This window comes from Danio rerio, chromosome 23 (assembly GCF_052040795.2).
Source record: "Danio rerio strain M-AB ecotype USA chromosome 23, GRCz13ab, whole genome shotgun sequence".
In the NCBI taxonomy this organism is placed as follows: domain Eukaryota; kingdom Metazoa; phylum Chordata; class Actinopteri; order Cypriniformes; family Danionidae; genus Danio; species Danio rerio.
In genome coordinates, this window is record NC_141043.1 from 16,000,001 (window position 1) to 16,018,754 (window position 18,754).

Genomic DNA, 18,754 nt, shown 5'->3' on the forward strand with positions numbered 1-18,754 from the left:
ACGTTTGCTGCTTTCATCTAGGGAGATGCCCGCAGAGCTCTCGCTGACTGCCTGGAGCTCAGATGTCCTTATACGCTGCAGTGCATGCCGGTGTGTGTTTGTTGTGCACATCACGTGATGTGCATTTTCAGAATCAGCAGTGTAATGTGGCTGTGGAGCTTTTCAGAAACCCTAGATCAAATGCTAGAGTGGACGTGGATCGTTTTCATTCTGAAGTGCTGTTTAAAATCTAAAGCGCATCAGTGTAAAGGGGGCCTCAGTGTCCACACGACCACACTGTAGTCTGGAGTTAGAAAATCTTCGCACTGGCAGGAGTTTTCAGAAAGTTTCAGTTTCAGTAACCCGATGCTCTGTTTTTTTGTGTAGAAAACAGCAAAACCACATATTGTGTTCTAAAAAATACCCTTGCTCATGTGGACAAAGCCTTAAGGTTTGTGTGAAATCAAAATTTACAGTGTTTATGTTGCTGGCGCACATTGTTATTCTTTAGGTGTACAATTAATCCAATGAAAATAATACACTGGTAATCTTTAATCAAAGTTTGACCATTTGGTTCCACATTTAGAGTGGCGATGCTTCTCTGTTACCATCAGTTTGACGGTTTCAGCCACAGTATTCTCAACCACGCACCTAGTTCCATTAGTTTGCTATGAGGGAATGATGCGCAAAAAGAAAGCCCATCAACATTAACAAGTACATCAACATACTGGTATAAAAGTCCTGTTCTTGCAGACTTTTAAGCTCAGCTTTACTGTAAGATTTAAAACCAAGATCATTACAGTCATTAAAAACCATCAGGTATTTAAAAGTCAAGTTCCTAAAGCCAAGAGCCTCACAATTACAGGCATTAAAAGCTCATTTGCAACTAAATATTCTTTCTAGTGCTACAAAGTGATGCAGACTGAAGCTGTAATATAAAGAGACAGTTTGGGTTAACAGCGTTTGGTCTGCGTTTCGTGAACAGATCATTGAGGTCAAAGGCTGAAGCGAATGTAGATAGAGGAGGATTCTGGGTCACGGCCTTCAGATCCCTCAGGGTGTTTCTCACGGGTAGATAATTTAACCGTCAGACTCTCGGCCTCGTCTTCATAATACCTTTTAATCTGAACGGAGTTATATCGAAATTGTTTTTGTAATCGCTGTGGAATCTGCCTTGAGTACTAATCCTAAAAACTCATTACAAAAATATGAGAACTGAAGTAAACTTGATAAAATGTCTGTCATTTGTACATATAATATACCTGGAATGTGCTCTCAATTGTAGTATACTGTAAAAACCAAAACGTTAAGACAACTCAAACCATTTGAGAAAACCGATTGCAACAAATCATTCAAGTTAACAAACAAATCCTAACAAGTGCTGTGAACTCAATCCATTTGAGTAAACGATGCATTTGGGCACAGTAACACCCAATAAATCGAAAAAACTCAAACCAACTGAGTACTGGAAAACCCAATAAGTTAAGGCAACTCAAACGGTTTGAGGAAACTGATTGCTATAAACCATTTGAGTTCAAAAACTAATCTAAGTACTCTGAACTTACTCAATTTAAGGTGAAGTATTGAGATATTAAAATAACTCATTACCTTCAACACTGAGTTCAAAACTCTTTTCAAGTGAGTAGAATTAACTTTTAGTCAATTTTGAGTTAACTACACTCATTTCATTTGATAAAGTTGACTGTTGGGTTTTGCAGTGCTGAAGTATACATTTTAAAACTGATTTTGTAGATAATATAATAAGAAATTGTGATGTCAATAGACAGAAAACTTAAAAGTGGTTTCCTCCGATTTACACTTGGATTTTGTTTTTTTTTTTTTCAACTGATGAATAAAATAAGATCTGTGGTAAACATAACTCCACAATACTCAGCTTGGATTCCTCTACAACATAAATTACACACTAAATTAGATCACATTTCATTATTTATACAGTATTAAACTCATATATTTACATAGAAGTAATTAAATGACAACTGATGGCTTGTGACTGTGACAGAGTTTCTGCATTTCAGGGATATAGTTCACCCAAAAATGAAATTTACTTATTATTTTAACAAACTGACTTCCATACTTTTTGTTTTTTCTACATTGGTAGTCAATGGTTAGAGGTTTCCAACATTCTTCAAAACATCTTATTTTGTGTTTTCCAAAACAAATAATCTCATAAGGTTGTAAATAAGTAAGGGGTGGTTAAATAAATACAGAATTAAAATTTTTGGGTAAACTATCCTTTTAAATTGTTTACCTCAGACATTTTTACACATCATTTGAAAATCCTTTATCAAAACACCTTGTCCAAATCCGGACAATAAAAAACTTCAAGACAAGCTCAACAATATTTGCCTGATTTTGTACCTTTACCCACTTGATGCTGGGTAATTCGATCACATTTAATTTTATTTTCAGTAAAGGTAAGCGATTTAATATTGCTTTTTTATAATATTTGATATTTTAACAAAGTAATATGTTCTGTTTTTTTATATTTAGTGGGGTTTTGTAAGGCAATCTGTTAAACTATATATGAACATAAAACTACACACACTAAATCACACATTTGGAGGAAATATGTGTTCTTATTAAAGCGATGGTTAATGGAAAAAAAAGTATTTACAAATCCTGTCTGAAGAACAGAAAAGAAGATACTTAGAAGTATGCTGGAATCAGGTAGCCATTAGCTCCCTTCCTCCTGCTATAGACTAAATATGCAAGCAAACTTTTTTTGAGTGTTTTAGCAGAGGCCAGATCAGACAGAAGTGCAGTAAAACGTCTGAGATGACAGAAACAGGTCGAGTGAACAGAGCCGCTGCTTGATCTGTCAGTCACACACAAAACATCAGAGATTTTCTGCATCATCTCACTACTTTTAGAGCTGTGAATAATATCTGTATATAGCTGTTTATTTTACCAAGCTTAGGGAGATCATTTACAGAAAACTTGTTAATTTGAGACTATATACTGTAAAAAATATCAGTCATTTTAATGGTAAAAATTTATATTAAAAAAAGCTACAGTAAAAATCTGCTTTGGTTAACAGTAAATTTCATTAATATATACAATAAATAAATTACACTACACAGGAATTCCCTGCATGGCACTTTTAATACAATTTTTCTTGACATTTTTATGGTTCTGTTAATACTTTACGTACATTACAATTTTAAATGTTACAGAGTGTCCCGTTTCCTCCCGTTATGATAGATGCAGCGTAGTGAAGACGGATGTTGCAAAGCGTGAGAATGTTTACTGGATACTTTCTTTTCTCCAAATTTTCTACAAATTTTGTTTTCTCTAAATTTCAACATAAATTTCACTCAATATCCAGAGGGATTAAACATAATAATGTTTCCCCTTTTGTGTGTTTTGGGGGGGGGGGGGGGGGGGGGGGGGGTTAAATAGATCAAGTTCCCTTGATGGCTGCTAAAAGCGACATTTGCAATATTTATATATATATTATAATAATATAATTATTATTTGTATAATTTGCTAAATAATTATTTCATAATTTGTTCATCGCCCAATGACGTGAGGTTGAGAGTGAGGTTGGGTGCTACGGCTACTTTTTAAAATGAACTCATACGAATTAGCCACTAAACTGAAAAAACGTAAAATACTTACTTTTCCTCTAAAGATCAGGCTGACATTTGTGGCGTATTAAAAGCAATTGAAAAAGTATCACTAGACCATTAACTATTTTTGCAAATGTATCTTACTGCAATTTAAACTGTATTTTACTGTAAGATTGTTATGCAGTATGTTACGGTATTTTAAAAGTGCATTGTGAAAAATTTGTATATTTTACAGTAAAGATATACATACAATTCTGTAAATACATATACAGCAACAAAAATGGTGCTTTATATGTAAATACAGTATTTTTGGTGCAGTTGATTTGTTACTGTTGAGCTGCTGCCACCAAGTTACTGTAAATCAGTGGTTCTCAAATTGATGTAACTAGCAATACTACAATGGAGGCTGTAGTGGTTCTGTGTGTTGAAGTTTATTTTTTTATATATTCCTATTTTCTTTGAGCACATTATAATTTACTCAGGTCGACAACCTTGACTTACACTGATAAAAAAATTCCTTAATGCGTTCTAGAATGGGGTAATCAGGTTCAGAGGCAAAGGGGGCCACATTTAAACCACTTCACATGCAAAGAGCAACAGGTTTTACTTTGCATAATTATAGTGGTTTTGCTGACTTTAAATTGTTCATTACCAACTTGTTCTATTAAAAATAATACTGAACATTACATTTAAATTAGTTAGTTTTTAAAAATGTGAGAAAAAGGTGGATTAACATCTTTATACTCAGAGTATTAAACTTAGCAGATATGTTGAGCAAAATTAAATATAGAGCACTATAAAATTGTAATATTTAATAATTCATTAGCCCTATAATAGAACACAAATGGATACATTATATAAATAGGCTATAGGGGTTTTACTCATGGTGTATACAGTTTTTTTTTTAAACATCCAGGTATTCACCAATGTTAGTATGAGGTTAACTGCAGAGCTCATCAAGCTTTCATTATTGTAACAGGAAAGCAAACTTCGTAAACTTCATAATGTGATGACAGCTCCATTCATTGTTATTGCAGTACATTTTGCTTTACCATTTTAATCTGTTTGTTTGTCATGCTGCAAAGAGGACCGGCTGATATTTGCACATTGTAAAGTGTAAAGCCTGTGGCACTGTGGATGAAGTGCACTGTTGAGCCATATCTTTAAAATCAACCCAAGCTCATTCCAAAAACAAAGTCCCTTGGCCGTTCTGGAGACCGCGAAATACGTCCCGGAAGGTACGTATGGCTGCATTTCATTTTTTTAAGCGAACGCTACGGGGCGGTGTGACGCTGTTCCCTTTCGCGCTTGCCGGCTGACCGCTTCCCTCCGTGTGGAGGGCTTTCCCGCCGCAATCAGTTTTTTTCGGTCAGCTCATCGTGTGCATCGGCGGACTTCAGATGCAGAGAGGAGGAGTTGACAAAGGCGTCTGGGTTCGAGTCCGGGGAAGAGGGGTTCTAGAAATCAGGTAAGACAAAAACAGAAATTCAAAAAATAAAGCGAACGAGTTCATAACAGGGTAAGAACGTGGTAAAATCCGAAGTGGTAAAAAAAACACAACAGACGAGAGCTTTTCAGAATTCTTTTTTTTCAGAATGAGCCTGGGTTGTTTAAAATGCTATTTGTTTTCTATAGGTGAAGCCTACGTACTGAGGCGCACACTCCACAGCGTCCAGCTGATCGGTTACCTAACAGCACAAGCCATAAACAGGGAACTGCTTTCAGTAATGATACTGTTCTTTTTACAACATTGATCTTACATTATAACTGAAATATAGTCAGTTAAACAGACCTGAGCATTCATTAAGTTGCTCAAGTGTAAACGAGATGAAAAGGTAAGGAAAACGTAAACATCGCCAGGAGAAGCAGGTGAATGCTAAAAATCACCGGAAGTGCCTGACTGGCAGCGTTTGTTCAATAAAAGTCTACTTTTCATGCGTGCGAAAGTATCAATTACATTCAAATGACACAAACATAAAACGTAATATTTGCGGTACTTTTTAACTCAAATTATAATAAAGAATACATTAACCTTCAGAACGACACTGGACACAAAATTCATCAGGGATTACCCCTCATCTAGAATTTCTTTGTGGGCCCCCTAGCGCCATCTGGTAGCCCCTAAAGGGGTTACTGCCCCCAGTTTGAGAACCGCTGGTGTAAATTCCACAGGAAATTGTTAATAGTGTAGTTTTGGTGCATCTATGATAGAAATTGATAGAGCGCCATTGGCGGGAGCACCTAAATTACATCATTGAAAACAATGGGGGCACCCATAGTCCAAAATTAACTGGATGAAATGTGGATTTTTTGGAAAAACGAAAATATATTTTTTATACATATTTATTAAATAGCTATCGTTTACATTATGTTAAGGCATACATGTCTTGACACCCAGATGATTGTCCTCCTGTAAGGTTCTCCTCTCTACACAGAAGAACGGTGGAGCTTACACAGAGTGACCAGAGTTATTGATCACCTCCCTGAGGCCCTTCTCCCCCAATCACTCAGCTTAGATAGCCGGCCAGCTCTAGCAAGAGTCCTGGTGGTTCCAATCATCTTCCACTTCCGGATGATGGAGGCTGCTGTGCTCAATGGAACTTTCAGAGCAGCAGAAATGTTTCTGTAACCTTCCCCAGCCTTGTGTCTCGAGACAATTGTGTCTCGAAGGTCTACAGACAATTCTTTTGTCTTCATGGTTGGTTTGTGCTTTGACATGCACCATCAACCCTGGGACCTTATATAGACAGGTGTAAGCCCTATCAAATTATGTCCAGTTAACTGAAATTACCACAGGAATTTCAAGAATGATAGATGGAAACGGAATGTACCTGAGCTCAATTTAGAGCTTCACGGCAAAGGCTTTGAATACTTATGTACGTGATTTTTCAGGTTTTTTATTTTTAATAAATTTGCAACAATTTCAAAAACTCTGTTCACATTGTCATTATGGGGCATTGTGTGCAGAATTTTAAGGAACGAAATTTATTTAATCCATTTTGGAATAAGGCTGTAACACAAAAAAGTGGAAAAAGTGAAGTGCTATGATTACATTCTAGATGCACTGTAGCTAAAAGCGTGTTTTAAAGACCATGGTCATAGTTAACCCTGCCTTCTCAATTATAAATCACATTGCAAAAATTTGTTTAACCTTAAAAATAAGTTGCCTGCCAAACAAAATAGTATATTTGGAAAATAAATATATTTATTTTGAATAATGCACTGTATACTATACGATATACTAAATATTTGCAATATAAATATTGTTTTCATTACTATTTATTTTATCTAACAATTAAAAGTGAGCAATAATAAAACCATGACAAACTGGTTCTCATAACATAATTAAAAACACTGGATTTCCAAAACAATTGAAAGTAATGATTATCAAAATGAAATCAAAATTTCAGAATAAACTACTAAACCTTCTAATAATAATCAGCAACAAAAAATAATAATAATAAATAACAAACACACAACACACTGGTGTAGGGTGAGGGTGGGCCTCCCCTCCATTCACCCCCCAACACAACCTCCCGTGGAGCTAGGAATGACATGCAGAATAAGGTGGATATAAATAAACAGACACACACACATAGAAAAAATGAATTCTTGGACTCAGAACATGAACTGATGTTTGACAGGTTAATTATGTGCCAATGTCACCCCTGCTGTGACACAAATTAGTCCAGCTGATTTAGTGTAAATGGCTGTGTCTACACACACACACACACACACACACACACACACACACACACACACACACCATACACACACCATACACACACCATACACACACACCATACACACACACGCACGCTCACGCGCATACCGAGAATCACTTCCCTCTCTTCAGAAACTCTTAAGAAAAGTGCTCTTGCAGATCTCAGATTAAACACACTTCTCACAGAAATATTCACAGCCAAACAAACAAACGCCTCGGAGATGTTTGCAGAAATCCATTTACGTTTGTGTGTGTGTACATGAGAAGTGATTAGAGCACTGCAGGGAGACGCTTTGAAGTCAAACTTTTCTTAATCACGTTCTCAGACGTACACAGTCTGGATGGCCAAAAAAAGTGATATTTATAATGTAACGCTGCAGTGTTTGGATGTGAACAGTGTTTTTTTAGAATGTGTGTTTGGCTGCTGATGGAAAACAAGCAGGGGTTCACCTAAAAATTATGCATTTTTACAGATTTAAGGCACTTAAAAATATTTATATATAACGAATATACAGTATATAACTAATAATAATTAATAATCAAACTTATGTAGATTATTCAAGAAAATGGCAATAATAATAATTATTCTTATAATAATAATAAAAATTTTTATTATCAATTATAATGCAAATCAATAGTGATAATGTACATAAATTAGTAATAATAATAAAAACAATAGTATTGTTAAAGCAATGATGATAATTCATTATTAATTGAATTCATAATAATAGAAACTCATTATTATAATTTATAAATATTACTAATCATTATTACAATTTTTTTTGTAAATGTTTAAGAATGATGTAGTTTAACATTTAAGGTACTTAAAGCACTTTAAAAATAAAAGTATAATTGATGACAATTGATGATTAATAATTAAGCCTAAATATAATATAAGAATAACAATTTTATTAATACTAATAATTATTATTTACAATGGCAATATTAATAATAATAATAATAATAATATCAATAATAATAACAACAACCATGTTAACGTTAATAATAAAGTAAACAACTCTATAGTAATTATTTTATGTAATATATTAATTTTATTTAATAAATAGTGTAGTTTAACAACAACAACAACAACAACAATAATAGTATTCATTAGTATTATTTTCATTATTATCAACAACAACAAATACAAATCATTAAAATACAAATAATGATTTTGAGTAATTTTATTAATTATAATTTATAGTTGTTGTAATTTATAGTTTTAATTACTGGCTTAATCTGGTTTTGGACTGATTTTGTTAATGACTGGATTGAGGTGTTTAACAGTCTATATAAAGTTATTTAAGAAATTCTGTGATGTTTGTATAAATTTCAACAAGTGAAACTTTGAAAAACACCTTCATTTTCTTTTGAAATGACTCAAAATGATTTAAAGATGATCAACTGGATTTACTAGATTTTTTTAAGATAAGTGGTTGTTTTCAGTTTATTTGGACTTAATTTAAACAAACAAATTAAGTTGAACATTACCTGTATTTAACTTGTTTGTTTAAATTCAGCCTATATAAATTGTTTGCAACAATTTTGCAGAAATAAATTTTTTCGGTGCGCTTGCTCCTCATTTTCACTTTTCACTTTATTTCAGAAAAAATAAAACAACAAGAAGATCATCCTCTGCCAGCTGAGCTGCTGTGTGTTCGCAAGATGTGAAGTGTGAACTTGAACATCTGACTTATGTGTAAAAAAAAAAAGTTCTTTGAATTACAGCCACGTCTCGTGTCAGTCTCTTGGGCAGAGAGCATGATGGGAAGGGAAGAGATGAAGTCCCACGCCATCCTGACAAGATAGTGTTGAGTCTCTGAAGCCAAAAACCTTATCTTTACTCTAATGTTTGACAGCAGAGAGATGAAACTCATGTCTAAGAAAAAGAGACATGGAGATCAGGAGGAGGAATAAGGAATAAACTACAGATCCATTCATTCATTCATTTTCTTTTCGGCTTAGTCCCTTTATTAATCAGGGGCGCCACAGCAGAATGAACCGCCAACTTATCCAGCACATTTTTACGCAGCGGATGCCCTTCCAGCCGCAACCCATCCCTGGGAAACATCCACACACCCTCATTCACACACACTCATACACTACGGACAGTTTAGCCTACCCAATGCAACTGTACCGCATGTCTTTGGACTGTGGGAGAAACCCACGCGAACACAGGGAGAACAAGCAAACTCCACACAGAAATGCCAACTGAACTGACCCAGCCGAGGCTCGAACTAGCGACCTTCCTGTGAAGCGACAGCACTACCTACTGCGCCACTGCATCGCCTAACTACAGATCCACATATTTTAATTTTGCTTTGCCTATATGTCAAAAAAAAAAAGAAAGAAATGATCGCATGTGTTTGGTGTTTTTCCTTATCACAAACACAACCGTAATCTTATAACGTAATATAATATAATATAATATAATATAATATAATATAATATAATATAATATAATATAATATAATATAATATAATATAATATTTATTATATTATAATATAATATAATATAATATAATATAATATAATATAATATAATATAATATAATATAATATAATATAATATAATATAATATATATTTTGTTTATGAGCATTTTCTAATCAGGCTCCTCTGGCTCCTCTGATTAGGTTCAGAAGCTCATTAGCTATTAAATTTTTTTTTTTTTTTCCAAAAATGTCATCTTAATCAATTCTTTAGTTTTTAACAAAGTAGATTTTCTTTTGCATCAAAACTAGCTAAATCCATCAGTGCTTTTTTTTTTTTTTTGCAAAAATCTCTAAATCCACCTGTTGAGAAAAGATATTGTAATTAGTTGAAAATCATTAAAGAAGCACTTATAAATTATTTTACCAAACATAAAACACCTAAAACACTTAAAAATACATAAATCTGTCAAGTAAGTGGCGGTTCATTCCGCTGTGTTATACCAGAGACTAAACAAAAGGAAAATGAAAGAATGAAATCTGTCAAGTGAGTGCATTAATCAAAAACATTAAAATTGACATTAATTAAACCTTAACAATCTGTTGTCATTTTTGATATTTGGGATTTAGATTTAATGTAAGTAGAGCAATGTAAACATTGTAAGCGAAGCTTGGTATATTAAAATAATGTAGTGTAAAACATTATGAAACATCAATATCTGTGCATTGTCCATTAATATAAAAGCTTATCAGATGTATAAGTATTACGGAGTAATACACATAATGTATAGTTTTATACATTATATTTATCTTTTAAAAAATTGCTTAAATTAGCAAATAAAACACAAGGTAGGCCTACTGGGCAAAAAGGGGATGCTCTCAGAGACTATTTTAGAAGCTGTCATTTATTTATTCTCACCATAATTAAGGTCTTGGTCTCTTGTTTATCCACATAGCATCCATGTGGGATAAAAAACAGCATCTTAACTTTGTCTTTCATGAAACGCAGTTGCCATTTAATGTATAGTAAATTGGGCTCATTGAAAGTAACAGAACAGAACTTAGATCAGAACATAAATGCATGCTTAACTTCCGACTGTACATTGTGTTTTCTTCTTCTTGTAATGCACAGAGTTTTGAGGTAAGGGATGCCTATATATATATATTAGGGATGTGCGGAGCAGCCAGTATTTGTATTTGTATTTGTTGAGGGGGGAAAAGTATTTGAATTTGTATTTGTATTCGAGTAAAATTAAAAATATATATATTTTTTATTACACTTCTAATTTACGTTATAGTGAAAGTATTGTTTAATTATACCCATTATATAAATTATAGACATGCAATATTGGTTGTTGTTTTTGAACATGTGACAAGACATGTCATTGAAAAGAAAATAACATAGAAGCCATTATCTCATCCATGGTTAAACCAACAACTAATAAAATACCATTGTGAATATTATGAACCCCACCACCACCGTTCTTGTTGAAGGACACTGAATAGACAGAATAAAAACAAATAGTACTTCAAAAAAACTGTACTTCTTCTGAAAGAACTTCTTTCCAATGCAAAGAATTCCAAAAACTAAAATTAGCTAAATAAATCTAAATAAAACCCTGCCTGGGAGATCTGGCAGAACAAAAGTATTCTATATAATACTAAAAGATACAGCCCTGCTATTATCATCTGCCTGCCACAAAACAGACACAAAGTTTGTTTGCTTTTTTTTATGTTTGAAACTGACTTGCTGGGGCAGAATGTGGCTGTGTTGATGGTTTGGTGCTTGTGGAGGATTTAGCAGAACATAGCTGTGCTGATGAGGGGATTGATGCTTGTGGGGGGTTCACAGACAGTATCAGGAGAGGATGCTTTCAGTGCATGTGATAATACATTACATAGAAGGTTGCGCGGTGGCACAGTGAGTAGCACTGTCACCTCACAGCAAGAAGGTTGCTGGTTCGAGCCTCGACTGGGTTCTCCCCATGTTGGCGTGGGTTTCCTCCGGGTGCTCCGGTTTCCCCCACAGTCCAAACACATGCAATACAGGTGAATTGGGTAAGCTAAATTGTCCCTATTGTATGTGTGTGAAAGAGAGTGTATGGATGTTTCCCAGTGCTGGGTAGCAGCAGGAAGGGCAACCACTGTGTAAAACATATGCTGGATAAATTGATTTTTTTTTTGACTGGTGGAGGACCAAGAAATGGCTCAGCTGCAGTCTCACTCATTTGAGGAGTTTCAAGTTAATAAAAAGTGACGGGAAGCTATGCTAAGGTTAACTAACGTTAGCCTATAGCATATATCTTGCTGTCTGCAAAAGACAGTAATTTAGACGTACCATATAACTCCCATAAGTGCATACTATTCGACACAACTACACAAGCATCGTTTTAACCTTTATAAACGAACGTTAACGTTACTCTGTCAACAGTCTATTGTCTAAATTACCGCGCTAACAGAGCTAACGTTGTGTAAACAGAAAGCACCCGATTGCAAACGCCAAAAATGCAGCGTATGGAATATCCCGATCAAACTCCGCTTCAAGTTTATAAACTGCATCTGGAACCCAATTAAGGTATAAAAATCAATTTTAACAAAAATAGTGATGCAGTGAAGTATTTTTTTCGCTCAGCCGAGCCTTCTGTCTGTTGCTGTGGAGAAGCGCCCTCCGACTTCTGACTGAGCGTGTCTCTCTCTCTCTCTCTCTCTCTCTCTCACTCACCCTCTCACTCACTCACTCTCTCACTCACTCACTCACTCTCTCACTCACTCACTCACTCTCTCACTCACTCACTCACTCGGGCATGCACTGTGGTCTCATGAGGAAACGCTGCTTTTTGATATAGTGTTTTTCTTGCTCCCGAATACAAATAATTTTTCAAGTATTTGTTCGAAATATGTATTCGTAAAAACACGCTATTCGTGCCTTTCCGAATACCGTATTCGGGTTCGGCTCCACCCTTAATATATATATATATATATATATATATATATATAAATTTCTATTAATAATTGAGAAGGGTATGAATATTTTTAGACATGCCAATTTTAGGTCAAATATAAATAAAAGTGGAGAAATATTTTTTCCACAGTGATGCCTCTTGTACATCGTCTTATTGTCTTTTGGGGAAAAAAATGATCATTTCTATCATTCTGTGTCATTTCCGGTGGAAAAAACTTGCTGGTTAAAATCAAGTCAAAATTTGTATAATAATAATATTATAATTAATACTAATAATAAGATGAATGATAATAATAATACCCTAACATCATATATTATACAAATATAATGTGTCATGCACCTGAATGAGGATAAAATACAGTGGTGTGTGAAGGGCGGGGTGTGTGTATGCGTGCATGTATGTGTGTGTCCCTCATGACTTACACTGATGGCAGAAACAGATGGTGTGTTTCTCTCTCTGCCTCTGGTGTCTGTGAGTGAGTTAATGGCTCGCTCAGTTTTTCTCTTTTCATAATGTGTATGTGTGTGTGTGTGTGTGTGTCACTGTTCTTTACCTGTGCTTGAGGTGAAACTCTCAGAAGTGTGACATCACCTCTGTTTACTGCAGCACAACTATTTCACACAATGACCCATTTCAAAAATATTAAATATATCTCTATAGTCTCTGACAAGGCTGCACAATATAGTGAACAATTATTTTTATCGTAATAATAGTATATATAATTCGTATCACAGAGAGGTGCAATAAATTACATTTAGGTTGTTTATACAAATTTGACCAATCATATGTCATACACCCGCCTCCCCTATAGGAGCTGTTACACTCAGGGCTGGACTAAGAACACATTCTGCGATTTATTTTACCTTTGCCATGATGACAGTAAATTATATTTGACTAGATATTTTCCAAGACACTTATATACAGCTTAAAGTGACATTTCAAGGCTTAACTAGGTTAATTAGGTTAACTAAGAAGGTTAGGGTAATTAAGCAAGTTATTGTATAATGATGGTTTGTTCTGTAGAAAATCAAAAAAAAATAGCTTAAGGGGGCTAATAATTTTGTCCCTAACCTGCCTAGTTAACCTAATTAACCTAGGTAAGTTAAGCCTTTAAGGTCACTTTAAGCTGTACAAAGTGTCTTGAAAAATATCTAGTCAAATATTATTTAGTGTCATCATGGCAAAGACAAACTAAATCAGTAATTAGAAATAAGTTATTTAAACTATTATGTTTAGAATGTGTTGAAAAAATCAGCTCTCCTTTAAACAGAAATTGGGGAAAAAATTAAACAGGGTGGCAAATAATTCAGGGGGGTTAATAATTCTGACTTCAACTGTATATGTATATGTATTTATATGTATATGTATGTACAGTATATACGTGTGTGTGTGTGTGTGTGTGTGTATATATAAAAAAAAAAAAAATATATATATATATATATATATATATATATATATATATATATATATATATATATATATATATATATATATATATATATATATATATATTGCTGTTGTTGTTGTTGTTATTGTCGTTATTATTAATTATTTACTAATAGTATCTAATTTTCCGGCAATTAATTTATATTTGATTATAATATACTTTTTTTTATTTTATTACAATAGGCCTGCAAGTTTTCAAAATTAAGTAATGCCATAATATGAACTTTAAAGTTTAAATAGGCTGTAAAAATCAGCAAAACAAAACAAGATTTGTAATACTTTCTAAATTAGTGCTTTAATAGGGGTTTACCTTTAAAAGGGTTCTTTAGAACTTAAGCTGACCATAAATCCCTAATGATATAATATCTTTAATATGCATGCTTCAAATATCTAAAATAGCTTATTGTGGTCTTCTGAGTTACAGAAGTCTAACAACTTTATTGTATTTATTTATTTATTTTTTGCATTAGATACTGTATATTGTCTAATGAAAGTCAACACCAATATTTCATTCCTCCATATTATTACTATGATTTTCATAAAAGGGGCAGAGTTAAAATTCATTAAAAAAATGTTCGCTTTCTTACTGGTTTAATTAGATTTACTGTAAAGCATAACCGAGTGTTTTTACTTGAGATAGATACTCCACAATGATAGATATTTTGATAACTGCTTGTACATACATATACATAGACATACATGTATAAATAAATTCGAATTACTGCAAAACATGAATTAGAAATACAGCAGCATAAGTACAATTGTTGTACATTCAATCATAAGCATGCTTTAAGAGTTTAAACATTTCAAAAGAGCTCTGTCCACAGCACATTTAAAGTCAACAAAAGCAATCCTTGTTTTGAAAATAAGCTCACAGTCCTTCTGCCTACTGATTATAATCTAGTGAGTTTTCCAAACTAAACCTGGATCTGTGCCAGACCTCAAACTCAAGGGGCCAATCAGCAAACCAGCAAAGGTTCAGGACCCACACATGAACACTGCATGCAGGAGACACTTTTACAGGGCTGTGGTTTTTAAGGACTGGTAAAAAAAAAATACAGGCAATGATTTCCTATGGTAATGAAAAAGCACCTTTAGGATGGAAGTGTTTCTGGAAAAATGTGTATTATAGCTTGTTATGCAGACATACGCATATAGTAAATGTAAATAGAGCATCTTAAGACCACAAACTATAGTACGAACAGGACTTTTGGAGTACAGAGTAATTGCTTATTGAGTATGACTGTGACATACTTTTCTAAGGTGTTTTTGCACCATGTACTTGCAATCAAATCATCACATACAGTATAAACACAATTTTAAAACACACTCCTATCACCTTGCTGACACTAACCGACACTTGTATTGGTTTTGCACCAGATTCTCTCTTACAATCACTCCATATATCTAAAAAATGTGATTAAAATAAAAGTAAAAATTCATGAATTACAGCATTTATGAAGTTTGCTTCACACAGGTGTAAGTGGACTTGACAAACTCTTATCTCTCTCACACTTTAACTGACACTTGCACCAGTTTTGCACATTTGCATCAGACACTTTCTTACAATCACTCTATATTCTTACAAAAATCACTGCATTTATGAACTGTGCTTCGCATAGGTGAGTGGATCTGACAAACCACCTGTAGAAACTCTCTTCTCCATCTACAAAAAAACCCCTCCTTACTCTAGCACTTAATTCTGTGAGCACTAACAGTTCCTTTGTATAATTAGACCTTCTTGAGTGTATTGCCTCTTCTTGTTGAATCTCTGATTGCCTACTCATCTGTAAGTCGCTTTGGACAAAACCATTGACTAAGGTCAAGTTTACACTGTCAGGTCTTGACGCCCAATTCTGATTTGTTGCCTATATCAGTTTTTTTTTTGGCCTTTCCATTTACATGTTTTTTTTTTCAATTGTGACTCATGTCTGATTTATGTGTTTACATTTGCCATACAATTTTCGACGCCATACATACATAAAGGAGGGTTCTAGCATCTGTGCCACACTAGCCATAGAAGAAATTGTCTTGCTTTTAGCTCTGCAAAATATGCGAAGTTCCCCTAACTTTAAAATAACTTTGAGACGGAGGGAAAGGGAAAACATCGCAGCTTGCGCTTATGGCTTATATATGGTGTCCTACACCATTCAGAAGGATTTGTGGGTAGGAGAGGTCTCAGGTCTGGTGGGAGCAAATTGTGGCGACTGACCACTTTCCTCCTCTATGTTAACTGTGTTGTTGTTGTTTACTGCTTCGGCGTCTCCACACACGCTCTTCCTTCTACATCATTAAACTATGGAGAAGTACCACATTGTTGCAAGTTTAATTACGTACAAAACAAAATGCCTCAATAGATCTGATCTGCCTGTTTACATGATAATGACATTGTCACATATCCAAATTATATCGGATTTATTTCCACAAATGAAGGGGGCCTGAAACCGATCTTTGAATATACGAATGCATGTTTTTTTTTTTCATGCTTACACAGTCATAAAACAGATCCAATCTGAATTGGGTCACATTTAACTGGCAGTAGAAATGGAGCCTAAATGTAACTCTGCAATGTATTTTTTGACTGAAGTTTAATTGATCTGTGTTTGTTTTTCTTCTTATTCAATTTGTGGGAGGGATGAAGTTTTGCTTTGAATTGTAAATGCAAAACGAATGAGGCACTGTGCGTTTCATTTGTGACTTACAGAGATGAGGATCTGGCAGCCGCTGTGCAGCACTTCTATGTACTGGTACTCCAGCAGGCAGCCCATGATGGAGATGTAGGACTGTGTGTCAGCTTCGCGCTCTCCACTGGCTGGGATCTCTCTTCGGATGCAGCCCGGCCCATGCTCGCTCCACCAGGAGTGATGCGCAGAGATGTTGAAGGTCAGGAGGTCGCTGTCCTGAAATGGGAGAGGGGCGGGGTCAGATTCAACCTCAGGTAATATAAGTGATGAATGACAGAGGGGCTGAGCGCTTTAAAGCACGCATGCATAATTAAACAGGGACAACAAAGAAACTGTTTCACAGACACGAGAGAGGGAGGAAAGACACACATTTATAAAAGATGGAGGATGCACATGTGCTCATTGTTCATTTGCTGTGATAATATATGTTGCCGTTTATAAAAAAAAAACAGACCTGTTATTATCTAACGGCAAATTTACACCATGTCCAAAATGCTGATAAATCACCACATCAGTTGGCAGAAAAAATGTGCATAGTTGCGGAGGGAGATCTAGTAAGAATAATTCAATTCATCTTATGTGATTTTACAATGTAGATATTGTCAAAGCAGCTTAACAGAAGTTCTAGTAAATTGAAACCGTGTCAGTCCAGTTTTCAGAGTTGAAGTTCAGTTTAGTTCAGTTCAGTGTGGTTTATTTTCACTGCTAAAAGTCCAAACACTAAAGAGGAAATCCATTGATGCACAGCTCCACAAGTCCCAATCCAAGTAAGCCGTGACGACAGTGGTGAGGAACAGACTTCACCAATTAATGAAAGTGAAGGATAAAAACCCTCCATTTCTCCTCTGACCAAACTTCCTATGCAAAGCTGCAGTCTATGCACCAGAGGCTGAAGAACGCTGGACGTCCTTCATAACAAGTTGCTTACATGTTCCTACAAATAATTACTTACTAATTACTAAATAATTTTTCATATATATATATATATATATATATATATATATATATATATATATATATATATATATATATATATATATATATATATATATATATATATATATATATATATATATATGTTATGTCATGTTTTTTGAAATGGTACATCTCAAGGGGTTTATCCCAATGAATAAATATCAATTGATATCAAGTTGATAGCACGTATCTTTTATATATATATATATATATATATATATATATATATATATATATATATATATATATATATATATATATATATATATATTTAGGGGTTTTCACCTTTATCGATAGGACAGTGGAGTTTTACAAACAGAAAAGTGTGAGGAGCAGAGACAGGGGGAGGATCGGCAAAGGACCTCGAGCCGGGAATCGAACTGGGGTCGCCGCGAGTACCTGGGTGTTATATGTCGACTCACTTACCACTAGGCTATTGGCATGGGCGATAGCATGTTACTCAAAGAATTTCATATGTTGCAAATTGTTAGTATCATGTTTCAGCAATTATTCGATTTTTTTTAATTAATTTGAACATTTAGTTAAAACTTCACGTGCAGCTCTCTACTGTTAACCACAATATTTGAAATGAAAGCAAAACTTTTTTCGAATTTAATAAGCTACAAAATTTTAATAAGCTACAAAAGACTGGTAACTAACTAACTAACTAACTAACTAACTAACTAACTAACTAACTAACTAACTAAATAGGAAGTGTGAAAATCAGCATTTTTCCAGGCTCCTGTGTGTAGTTTCAGGCATTTCACATTTATAGCGATGAATAGGTTGTTTTCATTGCCCTTTAATCTAAACAAAAACTTATGAGCCTAAGAAAAATGTTTATTAAAAAAAAAAAAAAAACAGGTTGCACTTGGAGGTTTTTGCATCTGAACTGTTCATATATGATCATCGAAAGACATTTCAGAGCAAATACAAGCATAAGCAATACTTTATACCGCAA

The 18,754-nt window shown here is 34.3% G+C and overlaps 1 protein-coding gene across 4 annotated transcripts in view; it reads right to left on the minus strand.

Annotated features, from left to right (window-relative positions):
• Positions 1-18,754, minus strand: part of nkain4 (sodium/potassium transporting ATPase interacting 4) — a 140,539-nt gene that overhangs the window by 39,979 nt on the left and 81,806 nt on the right. For 3 of the 4 annotated variants that reach the window (XR_015522529.1, XM_087304851.1, NM_001113646.2), the window contains exon 4: positions 16,837-17,034. Coding sequence is in view for 2 of the 4 variants with exons in the window: in XM_087304851.1 (XP_087160977.1) it covers positions 16,837-17,034 (198 nt within the window). In the remaining 2 variants the exon portion in view is untranslated. Of the gene's footprint in view, positions 1-16,813; positions 17,035-18,754 lie in introns of all 4 variants that reach the window. The other variant, XR_015522531.1, reaches the window with a different exon arrangement.